Here is a 17,760-nt window from a genome sequence, read left to right as displayed (position 1 = left end):
TTTCCGCCTTACCTGCTGCTGCTGCCGCTGCCGCCACTGCCACCGCCACCGCCACCACTGCTACTGCCGCTGCCGCTCCACTCATGGCGCCCAGCTGTCCCTGTCTCCTTGCCCTTGCACAGCCATGCATTGCTCTGCACTGCTGAGCGAGAGCTCCTTCTCTCAGCCTCATCAGGACATCCACAGCAGTTATTTTCCCCATTGCGCTCGGGCCCAGAGCACCCTCTTGCCCCGGCTGGGAACACCTCCCCTGCTCCCCTGGTTGCTGGATGAGCTCACCTGCACTCTTCTCTCTCGCTTCTTGTGTCCCCACCTCTCAGAACTGTGATCTCTCAGGTCCACTGCCCCTGAGCCCAGGCCATAGGCATCCTGGTGTCTGCCTGAGCCGCTTTGGGCCAGCAGCGGGTAGGGATGGCCAAGGCCTGCTCCTCTCGTTGGGCTGGTTGACCACCCTGGTCCCAGACTCTCGTGCCCAGTCTGGCCTAACGCGCAGGCGTGATCTTAGGCTGTTGCTTGCAGCCACACCATTCGGATGGCCCACATGAGTGCTGATTGGGCTTCACCCTCGGGCTTCTCTGACCCCAGCCCGCTCTCCCCAGCTGGCCCAGGATGTCGTCCTGCCTTCAGGATGCCCGTGGCTGGGAACAACTTGCTTTCAGGCAGAGAGCCCCGTTGTCCTAGGAAGCCTTTCTCCATATGACCTTTTCCTCCACACCCTTTCCTGCCCCGGCTTGTTAGATGAACCCCTCTACTGTATCTCATGGACAATTCGATTTGATGAACTTTTATTAAGCACTGATTACGCGCCAAGCCCTGTGTCAGGAGCTCAGAATACAATTAAGAAGACGAGCCGGTGAGGATGAAACTCTTACCTTAATATACATCCAAAACTGCCCCTAAAAGAAGTGCCTTGTGACTTTTTCTCTTAAATCCTCTCACTTCTACCACTGTCAGAGCCACTTTCACCACATGGGAATCACAGAAAGTTCACCTAACTCTGCTGTTCAGCTCGCTTAGTGCAGGCCTAACACTGTGCCATCTTAACTTATTTTAGGCAATCAAAACTAAATCGAGCACACGTCTAACAATACTGTAAGCTAGGGTTTTGTGGTCCAATTTTAAACCTAGAAGAGCATTGTAAAGACATTAAATAGAAAAATTCAGTTAACCTGGCTTCCTTTAAAATAATCATAGATTTTGTTCTTACAATGCTTTGTATTTTACCAAGCATTATTACTCCTTGCCTGGTCTTTATAATGCTGCAAGATAGAGATCAGTATCTACATTTGTCCATGAAGAAGCTAAGGCTTAATGTAATAGTGGCTCGACCAATGTTTTATAGCCAGTTAAAAGTGAAGTTTGAACTTGAACTATTTTGGTTTCTTTATCTTGCTTTTTTACAATCGACCCCAACCTCCTTTTACTGAACCATCCTAGAAGAGGTAACTCTTGGGATCATCAAGATGGTCTACTTTGTATGTAGTGGTACAATTTAAATACTAATTTGTAACGTTGAGAACCCTGAGAAAAACCTAGGAGGCACGCAAGCCTGAGAACAATAGAACCTATCTCTCAGGGAAGCAGAGCTGTGGCTCAAAAATAATTTATGCCCTTAAGCTGAAACTGTCCTAGCTATAGTGTGTAATCACAGCTGAATGTGACAGTTTTAGATTTTAACTTTATTCTGATTTATCCATTTTGAACATCTAAAATGACCCATAGCCGAGTATTTGTGCTTTGATTTTTGGCCAAAGAGAGAAAGGCCATCATGTAGCGGTAGCTTCCAGCCTTGTTAGAAATCTGTACAATCTGTCCAAGAGCCACGTTCTAAGCCTGGGCCTCCTTTGTTAAATCGCTTGGCTCTCTTAAGATTGGTTCTAGGATCACTGAGCTCTGCCTTAAAACCCTGGATCTTTGTGCAGAGTGACTCAAACCAGGTCAGTGTTGTAGATCGCTGCATCTTAGACCCCTGGGTCAAATGAGATTTTATTCCTGAGTTAATTCTTGGCCATGGATGAGCCACAAGATCAACTTCTCTCCAGGAAAGAGAACTAAAGAATTAATTTTAGATGTTAAGTGAATATTAGTTTGGCTTTTTGAATCCAACATGTTTCAGTGATCTTTCTAGACTGTGTGTGTGTGTGTGCGCGCGCATGCGTGTGTGAGTATGTCTGAAACACTCCAGGGTGAGAGAGATGTTTGCCCGTCGATTTAACAAGTTTGTCCATCACATGAAGTCAGAGAGGAAGAGCATTTAGAGTTCCTGTTTAGGCCACTTGAGGAAGGGGAATCCTTGTGAACAGTTCCATTTCCTGTCCCCCAAAGTGACCGTGATCCTCGGCCACGCTGAGACTGCAGCAAGAATGGCCCCCACTTGAGGCCCACAGGAGAGCAGAGTATGGGGATGGAGACCTTAGAGAACAAGTGAAAAATGTGTCATGACTCTGCTGATGGTGGAAACCTACCAGACAAGAACGTCTCAGCCAGAATTTGAGGCATCTTAGAATGTTGGAAAATAACAGTAATATAGCAGGGAAGTAGAAAAGCAAAGCCATGAAAAGGAGGAGAAAGCCAATAATCGAACCATGGGGGGCTACTGTTATTGCTGTGATAAACATTAAGTTTGGGTCCAACCTTCCTGACAACCAGGGCAGAAAAGGGGGAATCTAGAGCCAGAACCTGACTCTTAGACACAGAGGCATTTGGCAAAGTGATGAACATGATCTTCACTGATGGTTTTTTGCAGTAAATGCAGAGCCACCTTCATGTGTTTATATATATAGACTAAGGGTGTGAATGCAGCACCAAGGTGCACAACGCACAGGGAACTTAAGTGCTGTTTTCCAAGGAGTTTGTTTCTTGATGCTGTCACAGACTAACAGGCTAGAACAGAAAGCATCCAAAGGACTGAGTAGCTAGCAGGCTGGGTCACCAAGCAGAGGAAAAAACCCTTTCATGCCTGGGCTGTCATTCTCTACTTCATCTGTGGGTTCTGTTCAGCATGCAGGCTGTGTGGACTTCCATCTGGCACTCGGATAGAAGCTTAAGGGATAGAAGCAAATAGGATTTTTTTTTCCTGTCTCAGTTGCTCACAAGCTGGCTGTGGGTAGGTGTGTGTGCGTGATGGGGTGGGGGTGATGAGAAAACCTTATGTCTCAACTGATGATGCTGTATTCACCTGATTTATGAGCACAGGAAGGAGGGAAAACAGGCTCAAGATGCTATTGACAAAAAGGTCATTTCTAAGTAAAGATCCTTGTTCAGTTCAGTTGAGCTATACATGGGCTTTGCCATGGTGTCTGTTGCCTGCTAAAGTCCTCAATCACAAAAAGACTGGCAAGGAAATTGTGGGTTACCTCTTTCAAAAGTAAACGTATACAAGCCTGAAGAGCTTTCTTATGAGGGACTATGAGCCTGTGACTTTAATGATGGCAGAACCTTGATGAATAAAACAATGTGCCATGTGCTAGGTTCCCTTAAGCTACCGGAACACAACCATGTGACTGCAGTTCAGAAATAGAACCCTGGTGAGAGCGAGCCTTGCACTAAAAAAGAAAGGCAGAATCTTTGATAGCAAATTTGTCTCTTGTATGTCTGCGTGCTCCACGAGGTCGTGGGGTTTGCTTCAACCAAGAGACCGGAGTGCTGTAGTTGAACCAGCCTCAGAAGGCAACATCAGCGTTGTGCAAATGAGATGTACGGTTTTGACATTTTCAGCTGACCTTAAAGGCAGTTTGTGCTGAGTGCCATACCGGGCATAAGGAAGACAGCTGACCAAGATACACCTGCTTGTCCCTGGGGACTTGTGCTTCCGGGGGATGGGAACGTCCACAGCACACAGGACTGAGTTCAGAAGGACCACTCAGCCAAGCCAAAGGGAGGGGGGTGGGGGAAGAGAAGAAAGGATGAGGGGATGCCCAGGCAGAGGGAGGAGGAAGAGAAAAGGCCAGGAAACATGACAGCATCTGGCCCAGCCCTGTCTGGAACTGTAAAGGCCCATCCCCAGAGGAGAGGGGGCAGGGGGAGGTGGAGAGCTTAAGCCTGGACCAGCTTGTGAGGAAAAGACTTGACATTCATGCTAAGGAAGCATGTGTTTTATCCCTGGTCCCAGAGGGAGCCACGGAAGGATTTTGAGCAGGGGATTGACAGGATTGGCATTCCAAAAAGATTCCAGGAGAAGGGTGGAGTTTGGATCAGCAAAATTGGAGGCCAAGAACCATCTAATTGCTAGTCCCATAAACCAAACAGAAGGTGGGGTAATAGGAACAGGGCAAAGCCAAACAAACACAAAGACCCTTTTGGAAGCAAACTGTAGGGCAATAGAATAGACACGTTATACTTTTGGGTGAAGGACAGCAAGAAATTTACTCTCAGCACATGTGAATTAATTCCATGTCAGTTGCTTGTGAAGTGGGTACCTGTGTGTACTAGGTTTGTTCCTTGGCAGGCAGTTTGTACCCCCCGAGAGTGTCATGGGAGAAGCTGAAGCAGGAATCCCGTAGCAGAATCAGCTCCTGCAGCTTCTGATCACAGCTTCGCAGGACGTCTCCACACTGGGAACCTGCACACTTAGAGGTGCACGATGCCTTGGAAGGGAGCTGACCTGGCCTCAGAGGCCGCCTCCCTGGAGTGCAGCATTTTCCTCCGGGCCTACACATTACCCCCAGCACACAGCATCTGTCGTGGCAGGATTAAGACAAAAAGCCCAGGGCTCCCGGCTCCAGCCATGGGCAAGGTCCCTGTCCCTGTGAGTGCCACAGGGCACCTCCAGAGGCCTTGTAGAAGTGTGAACACGGCACACATGGCTACAGTGGCTGCATTTTGTGCCCCTTGATTAGTGACTGGAAATTCAAAATGTGATGAGGTGGGCTCCAGATCAGTGTGAAGCCAGCCTGCAGGTCCAAGTCTCCTCCAAAGTGCTCTTCCCACCCATCACAATTCGGACTCCACCAATAGGCACGTTTAAATGAACATTAACCAAAAGAGTGTCAGCTATTATAAAGAAATCTGATCAGATTGATTCATAAGAAAAGTGTCCAGTTTGTCAACTTTTCTGGTAGCTATTGTCCATCCTTTAGAAGAAAAGGAGTAAATGTGTATGAAGTTGGTCAATGTAATAATACCAAAATTTTGAACCAAGGGCTTGCAGTTTTTAGTTATGTCAATTTTTGGATAGACTCATCTGAAAGTTGCATTAGATGCTGTTTCTTTTAAGCCTCAACTGTTCTGGGCTTTGTTTGTTCACACAGGCACTGAAGGTCCTGAGAACTGCAGAGTTTGCTCCCTTTGTTGTTTTTATTGCCGCACCTACTATTACTCCAGGTTTAAATGAGGTAAGAATTCACCTGTGTTGCCCCAAGTACGCATGCCCCTCGTAAGGCTCCCTGTGTGTTTTGCATTCAGAGCCAAAGCCCCCGTCCTTAAGACAACTACACGAGGCTGTGTTTTGGTATCGATGCTGAGCCCTGAGATTGCCCAAGCGCGAGGTCCCCTTTCAGTTTAGGAATCAGGCGATGTAAGCACATGAGCATCATACCAGACAAGATTCCGGTCTTCCTGACATCTCTCATAGCCCGGCGTGTGTCAGTCAGTGTGCATTTGCAGCCAAAGTCTGCTCTGGTCAAACCCAGCAGCCTGTGGGCTTATCACTAGGGTTAACCTCTCCTCCACCCCCAGAACAAGGCTCCCCAGGCATCCCGTGCTTTCCAGGGCTTGCAGCCTACACCCTTCCCAGATGGGGATTGCGCTAAGGTGGTAGCAGCTCCCGCAGCCAGCTCTAAACAAAGGCCTGCTTTGCCTTGGCTGGTCTACCCAGGTTCCCCCTAGGTAGTCCCTGGGGTGAGACCCATGTAGGATTTCTGTCCAGACCCCTGGAGCTTAGCAAACCTAGAAATGATGTCCAGCCCCCAAGCCAACTCAAGCCAGCAGAGCCACCCAGAAGGTGCCTGTGAGAGTTGGCTGGGCTGGCTCATGCCAAGCCCTCTTAGAAGGCTTTCTGTCACTGGGCAGATAAGAAGGGGGATTATCTTGGATGTGGTAAGTGGAGCGGTGCCCACCTGCTATGAGTTCTGCAGTTAGAGTTAAGAGGAGACTGCTGTACAAAGTTACCACGAGCACCATTACTTTTGCGTGTTCTAGAAATCAAAAGGACTCGTGGCTGTGTCCCGTAAACACTGGCCTAAACTCGGCAAAATGGAGACTCGGACCTTTTTATTTTATGTACCTTTAAGGAAGAGGAAAGATTCAGATTTACCTGTGCTATTCATGTGTTCAGTCATTGTTTGTTTGTTTGTTTGTTTTGTCATTTCATTTGCAACAGGTATATTCCTTTGTACAAGTCTCCTTTCCCCTCTTATTGAATACGCAAGCATGTTTGAAACCTCACAGTGTGGTTAGCTTTTATCCTTTGGGTTGCCATGTGTTTTTCTTGAATTATCATCTTTGCTTTGTTTTTGTTTTTGTTTTGCCTGTTTCCTGCCCTTTTACTAATTTTCCATAGCTGCCAAAATGGTGCAGAAAATTGCCTGTAAGTACCGGCTAGCAGGTGATGACGCCTTGTCTCATTAATAGATTTAGAATGTAGACATTTTGTTCCCACAGATCTTGCTTTTGCTGGTAGAATAAAGATATTTTGTTGTCACTGCCTTAAACCCTGTTCACGTGTGAGTCAAGCCCGCAGACAAGCTGTTGTTGAGGAAGAAACTGACAAATATAGCTTCATCTTAAAAGATCCTTAAAAGGGAACTTTATTTTTTTTAAAGAGCACTACATTATAAGTGTGATGCTTCCAGCCACACATTTTCTTGAATGTTTTCCTCGGCCTGGCTTTCGGAGCAAATTGTAACCTCTGCCAGTGGTTTTTGAAGCACAGGACTCAATATGCCAATAGAACCCCCCAGTGCAGACGGTGACATTGTAGAAACTGGTCCTCCTCATACTGGCAGGGGTGAATGTGTGTTTCCTAAGATGGGGTTTTACATTGCGTTTATTGTAAAGTCAAGCCAAGGTGAAAATACCATGGTTTCTGTAGGTGCAAGTGGAACCTGCGTTGATAGGACCTGAGAAGGTGATTATTGACTGAGGTCATATCTGCACCGTAGCAGTTAACACTTAGCCTCCCAGCAGTCCATGTCCTGCTCTGGAATTCATGTAGACCCCAACACAACAAGTAGGACGTTCCTATTTCAAATCATCCTCCTAGGAAACATCTGGTTCCCACCTGCTCTGCTGTCTGCCCATCCCCTAGGCAGCACCCGGATAGAACCCAGCATGTCTGCATCTCGCCGCTGGTCCGCTTTCCAGAGATCTGCCCTGTGCCTTGATTATGGATGTGACACTCATAAAACCCGCTGATGCCCAGTCTCAGTCAGCCAAGTGCTTGTTCTTTCCAGAACATTAATTATGCACTTACTGTGAGCAAAGCAATATACCCAGTGCTGGGGTGAGCTATGTCAGACACACAAGACAACCCTAGTGAGGGAGAAAGAGATGATAATCAAATAAACAGGTGTTTCATTATGTCTGTACATGTGGAAGACTCGGGCCAGTAGTTCACCTACCTGGTGATTGGCGGATGAGAGGATGCTAAATTTGACTGAGTTCCCTAGTTTCAAATTTGAACTGGTCATTTGGGAGTTCAGCATAATGAACTTGACCTGTGAAGGTTTAAGAGGCAGATTTCTTTCTGGCGGTCCTTAGGAGGTCCCCGTCTTGAAAGGCCAGCCATCCTGCAGTGAAAGCTCTGCTCGTGGGCCCCGTTCGGGACCCTGCGTTCCCTCTTGCCATTGGCTCACTCTGTGACAGTTCTCAGGATCTGTAGCGAGCTGTGACCGAGGGAGCATCCTTCACTGCGGCCAAGCTCCCTAGAGGTCAGAGCTTCTCCTACCTATGAGCAGTGACGTTTGGCCACTTCCGACGCAGAGCAGTTCAGGCTGGCCGCGATATGTGGGAAATGGCCTTATTCCCTCCATTATTTGTGGCATCCAAAAAGCTTTTTCCTCTGGCTTCCTCCGTTCCTCTTGAGTGAGGGCCATTCAGTGTAATTGAATTCCTGGAACATGTTGAACGACTAAGCAGAAAAGGAAATAACACTTCATTCGCTGTCTAAAGGCAGGAGCCCCAAGGCATGGCTCCAGTGAGTTTTGAGGACAGGATGGAGGAGTGGGGGCTGAAAAACTCTGGCCTTGTCCCCCAGAGCTGTCCTGGCAAGGGGGAGGGTGGCTCCCTGCAGGCCTGGGTTAGAGAAATGAGGCAAGGGCCGCTTAGATAACAGTAGCCAGCGGGGAACCACACCTCACGTGACCCTCCTCCAAGTGACTGAGGACAGGCACTCCCAGGCCAGGCTGGGGTGTCGTTTGCTGCAGAGTGTCTGACGCTGTTTGCTGCAGGGCGCCCTGTTGCCCGCGGCGTGGTCACAGTTGCCCACAGGAGCCCTGCGACCCTGCCGTCTCCTCTGTGGGGGAGCAGCAGGCTCGGCCCCGTGCCCAAACGCGGCACGTCGGGGTTTGGCCTCCACTGCTCCTGACCTGCGGTGAGCAGACAGGCGAAAAGAGAAAGCATCCCACTGACTCCTCTCTTCTCTTTGCTCTCCCCTCCCCAACCCCCCGCCACCTCCACCCCGCCGCCATGTAGGACGAATCTCTTCAGCGTCTGCAAAAGGAGTCTGACATCTTGCAGAGAACGTATGCCCACTACTTCGATCTCACAATTATCAACAATGAGATTGATGAGACAATCAGACATCTGGAGGAAGCCGTCGAGCTCGTGTGCACAGCCCCGCAGTGGGTCCCTGTCTCCTGGGTCTATTAGGCCTCCCCCCAGATATCTGAGCATAGCTGGGAGCCACCTCATTCATGGAAAAGCCTCTTTGTTATCGGCCTTGTGTCAGCAGGTCGTGGTCCCTAGAGACTACCTAGTTGTAGTGTGACCTACATTTATAATTATTGTCATGTCCGAATAGATAGGAGGAGAAAAAACAATTACACACTAATTTAAAGAGACAGTATCTTTTTTAATCAGTTCTCCTAAAACTTTAATAAAATGTATCTTTAAATGTATGTATTATTCAATCCTTTGGAATGTTATATTTTTGGAAATCATAGCTTTTTATTTCCAAGGCCCCTAAAAACTGCACAAAAATAGATGCTGCTTTCTATAATCTATTTTAATAATAATAAACAATGATTCTGTTACCTTGACTGGGGGTGGAACACTACATTCTTTTTAGAGTCTGATTTTATGGATTGGAATATCTTTCTTTCCTTTATTTATTTGAAATAATTAGTCTAGTGATTACAAAACCGTCATAAATTTTTAAAGGCCTTTTTTTCTCTCTCTCTTTTTTTTTTAGAATAGTACTTTTTTTTAAAGTCCTTTATGTAACATCCAGATAATGTGATACTGTCTCTTTGAAGCACCCTGTAAACCTTTTAGAGATTTGAAGTTGGGTCTCGACTCTTAATGCATGTGGACAGTCGCGAGCGTTTATGCTGTCGGTGTGTCTGTGCTGGACAAAGCAATCTGTAATCTACAGCAAAGTACATTCCGTTCACGGGGCACACCCAGGGGAATAAGAATAAAATGCTATTATGACTAAGTTGTAAACCTATGCACATCCCTTGCATTTCGGGCAACTTTATAAAAAAAAAGAAACTGATTTTTATTAATAATAATCATGTAGTGAAATGTGTTTGTAATTTTGTCTCAATTTAATTTGTTGTAAGGTGGGAGGGGGAATTGCTGGTTTCACCACTTCAGATCTGTGTTGTCTAAGAGTATTAACGTTTTAATTAAGCAAAGAAATGAGGATTTTTAATCTGTATGTAATTGTTTTAAAGCACCCATTTTAAGAGAAAATACTGTGCAATGAAGAAACCAGTTTAGGCATTTGCTATAAACTGAATTACTCCAAAAGGATAATCTATAACAGCCCTGTAAATTCCTTTAAAATGATAACTAACAGGACAGTTTGACCAATTTTTTTTAAATATACTTCCTTTTATGTGTTCAATAATCAAATGCCTTTGGGTCCTTCATTTCGTTAGAGATTTGTTCCGGTTTCCAAACCGATAATCTTTTCAATTTTATAATTCACTAGATGCTCACGGAACCATCGAAGGCCCAGGAACAAGTATCAGTTGGCAGGGCGACCAGGCAGCTGTCAGGGCACAGCTCGGACCACGTCTGACTCGCTCGCGGAGAGCCGTGCACCCACAGGCCCCCTGTGGTCTCTCCTTCCTCTTGCTATATCCCTTGGCACAGGGGACCCATCTGTCCTTGTTGCTCTAGAGACATTCGCCATCTCATCACCCTTCCATGAGGTCACGTGCTTCCAGCACAGGCGCTCCGGGCTAGGGGTTCGCAGACTCTTTGCCAGAGGTCAGTCGCTTGTCTTTCATTAGCGTGCGAGGGCACGAATCTTGCAGACGTACCATCGTTTTTGCTTCTTGTAGGTTAGATGGCCCCGTCACTTTGTGCCTTGGCAGGGTGTGTTCTGAGCTCAGTGGCTCCTCTCAAAGGACCAAGCGAAGAAGGCATTTGTCTACTCCTCTTAAGCTGTCAACACCCGAGCCCCAACCGACTTTTATTAAACGATGCTGACATTTTTTTTTTTCTGATGCTCTTCGTCAGTGACCAGATGAGTTTTTAGCTAAGTAGATAGTGACTGAACTACTTCTGTTTGGGCCTCACCGTGGGTGACCAAACATCCAAACCAGAAACAAGCCCAAAAGTGGTCTCACCCCAGATAGAGAGAGAGAGCCCTTCCTAGAGTTGTCGAGGGCTACATTCGGACTGATTTCAGTTGGACTGATGCCAAGGCCAAACAGTCATTCCAATAAGACCACAATCCGGGCACTTAATGTGAAATGCCCGCTCTACCTCTTATCAGTGAAGCACAAAGAAGACAACTGCGTATGGAAGACAGAAACTTCTTTCCCTCTGGTAGAAGCCCCGTACCCCCAACTGGCACCTTCGAGACCAAATCTCCAAGGATGCTGACGATGGCCTTCGGAAGCCATGCGCCCTGCTAAGTAGGGTGGGTTGAGCAGAGAAAGCCGTGCTGAGAGCCGTGGGCCCCGGATTCAGAAGCCCTGTCACGCCTGTCTCTCTTCTCCATCGCTCTCTGCATCCCTGGAGAGGCACACGGGCAGGGTGCCATTGTGTGCATGGCAAAATCCCGACTTCTCAGAGAGGTCCTCTGCTCCATTCCCCTGACACCACATCTTCCCTAAAGCAATGTCTTTGTGACCTAGCCAAAAATACTTACATTTTTGAATTCAGAGTAATTTCAGTACATCGCTGCTGCTGCTGCTGCTGCTGCTGTATTGCAGTCATCCACTAAGCAATCAGAGAAAATTGCTAAAAGCTTCTTTACTGCCCCCATTCCATCAGCAGAACCTTTGTTTTTTTCCTTTTAAAAACCAGACCGAATGATTGGATTCCTAAATCTTATCAGTGGTCGACTGAAGCATCCAAGACGATCCTCAACCCCACTCCCCATGGCCAGGAAGGGAGTGTTGGTGTTGAATTCTTTGCTAAAATGATGAAATGTCCTGATTTTCTAATCATAAGACAGCAATTACTTTGCACATGCAGCATATTCAATTTTCACACTAAAAAGGTCACCCAGTGTAAATCAAGTGAAAGTTTCCCAGTGTCAAGATAACACTGGAGCCTTTTAAAATGCGATTCAATTTGTCTCCTGTCAGGTGAGACAGTTTAAAACATTTGCTCAGAGAGGAAAAGAAATGGTTGACCTACTTCTTGCTATTTGCATGCAGAAGGCGTGCTCTCCAGCCGTCCTATTGGTGGCGTAATATAGGAAGATGGGCCAAGTTCCCCGGCGCACAAAGCCACGTGCAGAGCGCTCCTCTTTCCAGAGTCTGTGGCTGCTGGGGCCGACCAGGTGGGACCAAGTTCCCCCTGGGATCCGGGCAGGCCTGGACTCGATGCTACTGGTTTGTGGTTTTTGTTTGTTTGTTTGTTTGTGTTTTTTTTTTTGAAAGCCTTTGATCTCTTCACCAGAGAGGACTTCTTCTTGTTTGTTTTTACATCACTTGGAGTTGTTTCTTCAAGCCTTCGAGTTCATTCCTTGAAAAAGTTTAGTCAATCAAGCAGAACACTAGAGCCACACAGAGTAGAAACGACCCCGTTAAGGGACAAGGCAACCCAGAGCAAACCCTTTTTTTTCCCCTCCCACTGACAAAATGTCCCTTTTTTCATTTCAGATCAGTTTCTTAATATGGGGCAAAAAGAACTTGCTGCTCCAGCTTTCAAGAAAACCGCTTGGTTAATAAATTCTTGCTAAAAATGTCTCCGGAAAGAGGAGAGGGCACCTTGCAGTCAGCATCCCACCGACAAGCCCCTTCCGGTCCTCAGTCCTCCTCCTTGTTCCCTGTCATCAACCTGGTGTGTGTGTGTGTGTGTACGTGTGCACACGTGCGTGTGTGTGTGTGTGTACGTGTGCACACGTGCGTGTGTGTGTGTGTGTGTTGTGTTTTTTGGTTTTCAGAACTGAACGCGGCCTCCTAATTCCATCCTCTTTACAAGGGCTTGCAATCCCGGGGTCGGAGGTCCCTGGGCGTGCTTCTCTCATTCCGCGCCTCTAATGACTTCTTCTCTTAGAGAGAGACTTGGCTTCTCACTGCAGCTCCCAGAAGGGCTCCCCACCTTCACCGTGACTCGTCGCATTTGCTAGCGCGTGCCCTTTGCTTAGCCCGTTAGACATAAGGTCTCCCTCTCATTCCACTGTCTCCGCTGACGGGACTGGACTGGTGAGGCTTAGTGTGTGACTGGCTCTGCCCGTGAACTTGCTCATCAGTTGGCCTTAAACTTGAAGATATGGGAAGTATCACATTGTCTGGCTTAGGGAGTGACGTTTACCATCACCTCCATCCAGGAAGTGCTCGCCACCATCTTTCCATCTGGCCTTTCCCTGGTGGCTCTTCGGCTGCCCCGGGTGGGCACACACAGCCCCTAGGACCAGCCCCGTCTCTAGCACAGGCACACACACACCACCCCCATGTCTTAGCTCTCCGGGGTGGGGGCGGGGAGAGAAAATCCTGAACTCCCACCACCTTTCACCCGACCCTCCATCAACTCCCTTGAACCTGTGCAAATGGACTGAGCAAAAGAAAATGGAAAGAGAGATTTTTGTCACCACTCGGAGACCTCATTTCTGGCCCCAAGCACAACGCCATCTCCACGTAAGCTCAGAAACTTGTAACTCTGCTACCACTTAGGGGTCAGCTCCATTGTGTCTGGCGTGTGCCGGAGGGAACAAGCCAGGGTCCTGACCTCTGGCCAGAGGCCTGGAGGGACCATCCCTGCGCCCAGCAGAGGTGCCAACTCTGGGCAGGGACTTGTGCTTGGGAGTAGAAAGCCCTCCACAGTGAATGGCCCCGCCTATTTTTTTTTTCATTTGGAGGAGACTGAGACTGAGGGGGACTGCTCGCCAGTCTCAGCTGCCAGCTGTCTCCCAGGAAGTCATGTTTGTAGGTGGGCGGCCAGCTGCCTGGTGCAGCAGGCAGCGAGACTGACGCCAAGGCCGTGCGACCCTCCCGGGCTGAGAGCAAAGCAGCACCATGGTTCGTTGCGGATCAGTTCCGGGGGTGGTTTTGCATCAAGCTTTGCCAACATGTTCTTTTTTCTGTATGTATTATTGCCTTTTTATAAAAGGTTTTGAAGTACTGTCTCAGTGATAACACGAGAGAGATTGTTAACGGTTGTTGTATATTTCACCGTCTCCAGTTGTAAGTAGTTGCAGGGTACAGCGAAGCCTTAGCTTGCAAGAGCGTGCGTGCAGGAGGTGTCCTTCAACACCCAGGAGCTGAAGGGGTTGGAAAGGTTCGGATTCTTTGTAAATGTCCTGCTTTTCTTTCTCTCTGTGTGCATCTATTTACATGCCTTAGCAATGCCCTCCCGCCCCGATCCCTTAACCCTGTCGCCGGAACCGCCGCAAGGCCGGTGCGCTGCCAGCACCGTACAAGTCAATGAAACCCTAAGCAGTTATCTCGTGTGACAGGGGAAGAAGAGAAACTCCATAGTATTCTTTGTAGAATATGCATACTTGTAGGATGCTGTGTAATGGGAAACCATAGAATTGGGCTTTTGTCATTTCAAAGTTGGAGAAATGTATGAATAAAATGTATAAAACATGAAAAGTCAGTTGTCTCCTCAGATTGCAGGCCAAACGGCTTGGGGACAAACGACACACGAGGGTCAGAGGAAGAGGGACGGCCTGATTGCTAAAGGCCCCTCACAGAACTTCCCCCAAAAGGGCCAGGGGCAGAGGGACAGCTCCCGCCCCTCCCGGAGGAGCCCGTCCCAGAGAGCATCCGGAGAGCAGTTCAAGCAGAGCTGCTTGTATCTGAATACAGATTAAAGCCAGCTTCGATTTTATATATACCTCCAAGTTGTGACACGTCCGCAGATAGAAGTCTGCATTGATTGTAGTGGCGTAGGTACTTGTCGCTTCTTTCAAAAGCTATGGAGGAAGCCTGCACTGGGACTGTCACTCTACCTGGTGCCTTGGCTGTTTTGTGGCTCGATTTGGTCTCTGGCTGGGGTCTGGGACGAGCCCCCCCCCCCCCCCGGGATGCCACACTCACCTGGTGCATGCATTTGCCTTGCCCTGCCCTTTCCCAAGCGAAACCCCAGGTGACTTGTGAGCCGCACACTGGCCTGTGGCACACACACACACACACACACACACCACACATCAGAGAGCGCTCGGGTTGCAGGTGCTTACCTAGGTCACTTTCAAAATACCCATATTAAGGAACTATAAGCTATGGGGGAATTATTTACTTCACTCAAGCACATTTCGCGTTACAAAAACACATAGACGGGAATCTAGAACACATTCAGACACAAGAAATGAGCCCGAGTCGTGTTTCTGCAGACGCCTTACCCTAGAGGTACTCAGCACCAGAAGCACAGCGCTACCATTAGGCTTTTCTGAACATCAAGGTATTTAGAACATCCACCATGTCAGTGTGAAGCTGGTGGAAATAAATATCAATGTGTATTTCTGGGGGTCGTCCCAGTTTAATATGATAACGCAGGCTGCAGAAAGATTGCAGGACAGCAGGCAGTGACCTTGAGTTCAAGGTCGCTGAGGGGAGCCAGTCCCCTGTTAAGGCAATATTGTAGTGCACGCTTGCAACCCAGCCAAAGGGAAGGGGTGCTCCAAGAGAGAATATTCCAGAAGATGGTAGCTGACTTTATCAGTGAGCAAGCACACAAGACATGAGACCTACAGACCAAATGCCGGGCTTACGGCAGTGTTGCCAATACCACAGCCACCCCCACTCTCCCCTCTGCTCCCCATCGTAGCCTTTCAGGGAGTGGTGCCCAGACAGATGTTGGCCATCAATGCGTTCTTAGACAAGAACACTTAGAGCTTCGAGCTGCTGCGTCTTTATATCCCCCTTCCCGCCACCACAGACCCTACAAAGACTCTGGCTCCCTCCTGCCGCCAGAGTGCTCTGATGAGCCACCTGGGGGCAGACGCAGAGGGACACTCTGCTGGGACCTCACACATGGCTCCAGGCCATGAGATGCTAAAACTGAAACTGAGATGGGGAGATAGGGACCACACAAGGCAGGTGGGAGGCTGGGGAGGCTGAGCCGCACCAGTCGACAGCTTGCCCAGCTTGCCACAGAATTTTCCCTACAACTTTCCGGGGCAGTGGAAGCATCTTGTTTCTTACTCGGGGTGGCGGAGACGTGGGTGGCTACAATGGTCAAAACACAGCACACGGGCCACCTGTTACCAAAAAGGAAAAGAAATCCATGAGCATCTTTATAGCTGCCAAAAAGCAATCATTTGACAAACTCTCAACACCCTGTCCCAAACCAAAGCTCTTTAAAAAAAAAAAAAGAAGATAGAAAATATCCTTAACAGAGGCATGTGTTTGGTACAGCAGGTAAAGCCACCACATTCCATTCAGAGTGCGTGGTTCGAGTCCCAGCTACTCCTCTTTCAATCCAGCATTTCATATATGTATAGATGATAGATAGATAGATAGATAGATATGTATAGATGCATATATATTTATCTGCCTTTCAAATTAATAAATACATAAAATATCCTTAGGTAAACAACTGTTTCAATTCACAGCCAGCATAATCCACCTCAAAGTGATACAATAAAAGCATTAGCATTGTAATTATTTTTTAATTGCCTCCATAAGACATGACCGTCATTGGATAATTTTAAAATATGATTAAACAGGGGGCTGACACTGTGACATAGCGGGTAAAGCCGCCACCTGCAGTGCCTTCATCCCTTATGGGTGCCGGTTTGAGTCCCAGCTGCTTCACTTCTGATCCAGCTCTCTGCTATGGCCTGGGAGAGCAGTAGAAGATGGCCCAAGTCCTTGGGCCCCTGCACCCGCGTGGGAGACCCTGAAGAAGCTCCTGGCTCCTGGCTTCGGATCAGCGCAGCTCTGGCCGTTGCAACCAACTGAGGAGTGAACCAGCGGATGGAAGATCTCTCTCTCTCTCTCTCTCTCTCTCTCTCTCTCTCTCTCCTTCTCTCTGTGTAACTCTGACTTTCAAATAAATAAGTAAATCTTTTAAAAAATGAGAAAACAGAAAGGGTAGAGTCGATGAAATTCTTCTCCTCTGGGGCAACTGCTATAAACACCTCTGGGTACATCTGTTAGGCTAACAGCCCAATATAAAGTTATAGATACAAGGCACTTTCAAAAAATTCATGAAAAGTGGAATTGAAAGACAAGTTTACTTTGGTGCAAAATGTTGAAATCCATGAAAGGTCTTCAAAAAGTTCTTGAAAACGTATTTTATTAAAAATATTTTGCACCAAAATAAATATATCTTTCAATTCCATTTTTTCATGAACTTTTAGAATTCCCCTCATGTGTGTGTATATGTGTGTGTGTCTGTGTATATATATATAAATGTATTTATTTACTTGAAAGGCAGAAATAGAAGGAGAAAGAGAGAGGTCTTCCATCTACTGGTTCACTCTCCAAATGGCCACAACAGCTGGAGCTGAGCCAGGCCAAAGTCAGGAGACAGGAGCCAGGAGCTTCTTCCAGGTCTCCCACATGAGTGTCAAGGGCCCAAGCACTTGGAGACTATCTTCCACTGCTTTCCCAGGTGCATTAGCAGGGAGCTGGAACAGAAGTGGAGCAGCCAGGACTCAAACCAGCACCCATATGGGATGCCAGCACTGCAGAAGGAGGCTTGACCTTCTACACCACAGAATCAGCATATTTATATATATATATTTGTATATGTATATATATATATATGATTTGTTTATTTATTTGAAATCCAGAGGTACACAGAGAAGAAGAAGAAGAGAGAGAGAGGTCTTCCATCCGCTGGTTCACTCCCCAGTTGGCTGCAACAGCTGGAGCTACTCAGATCCGAAGCCAGGAGCCAGGAGCTTCTTTTGGGTCTCCCATGTGTGTGCTGGGGCCCAAGCACCCGAGCCATCTTCCACTGCTTTCCCACTCCATAAGCAGAGAGCTGGATCAGAAGAGGAGCAGCTGGGACACGAACCAGCAGCCATATGGGATGCCAGCATCGCAGGTAGAGGCTTAGCCTACTACACCACAGCACTGGCCCCCTCATTATTGATTACTGCTTTTAAAACCTTGGTCAGAAGAGAACAAAGAAGAATGGGCATGGAAAAAGACAAAATCAAATTGTCCATGTTCACTAACAATATCATTGTGGACAACTGGACAGCCACTAGAATCAATAAAGAACAGATAAAAAAAAAGC

The 17,760-nt window shown here is 47.6% G+C and overlaps 1 protein-coding gene across 16 annotated transcripts in view; it reads left to right on the top strand.

The window, feature by feature from the left end:
- The window catches only part of CASK (calcium/calmodulin dependent serine protein kinase), a 366,640-nt gene extending 356,622 nt beyond the window's left edge, over positions 1 to 10,018 (top strand). For all 16 annotated transcript variants that reach the window (XM_089324399.1, XM_089324403.1, XM_089324402.1 and 13 more), the window contains 2 exons: positions 5,250 to 5,333; positions 8,632 to 10,018. In XM_089324399.1, coding sequence (XP_089180525.1) covers positions 5,250 to 5,333; positions 8,632 to 8,808 — 261 coding nt within the window. In that variant the 3' untranslated portion in view covers positions 8,809 to 10,018. The remainder of the gene's footprint in view (positions 1 to 5,249; positions 5,334 to 8,631) is intronic.
- The last annotated feature ends 7,742 nt before the right edge of the window (positions 10,019 to 17,760 follow it).

The sequence above is a fragment of the Oryctolagus cuniculus genome, chromosome X (genome assembly GCF_051225735.1).
Source record: "Oryctolagus cuniculus isolate XC-2025 breed Fujian yellow rabbit chromosome X, ASM5122573v1, whole genome shotgun sequence".
NCBI classification, from domain to species: Eukaryota; Metazoa; Chordata; class Mammalia; order Lagomorpha; family Leporidae; genus Oryctolagus; species Oryctolagus cuniculus.
The sequence above is the reverse complement of the archived record's forward strand: the minus strand, read 5'-3'. Positions and strand labels throughout refer to the sequence as shown.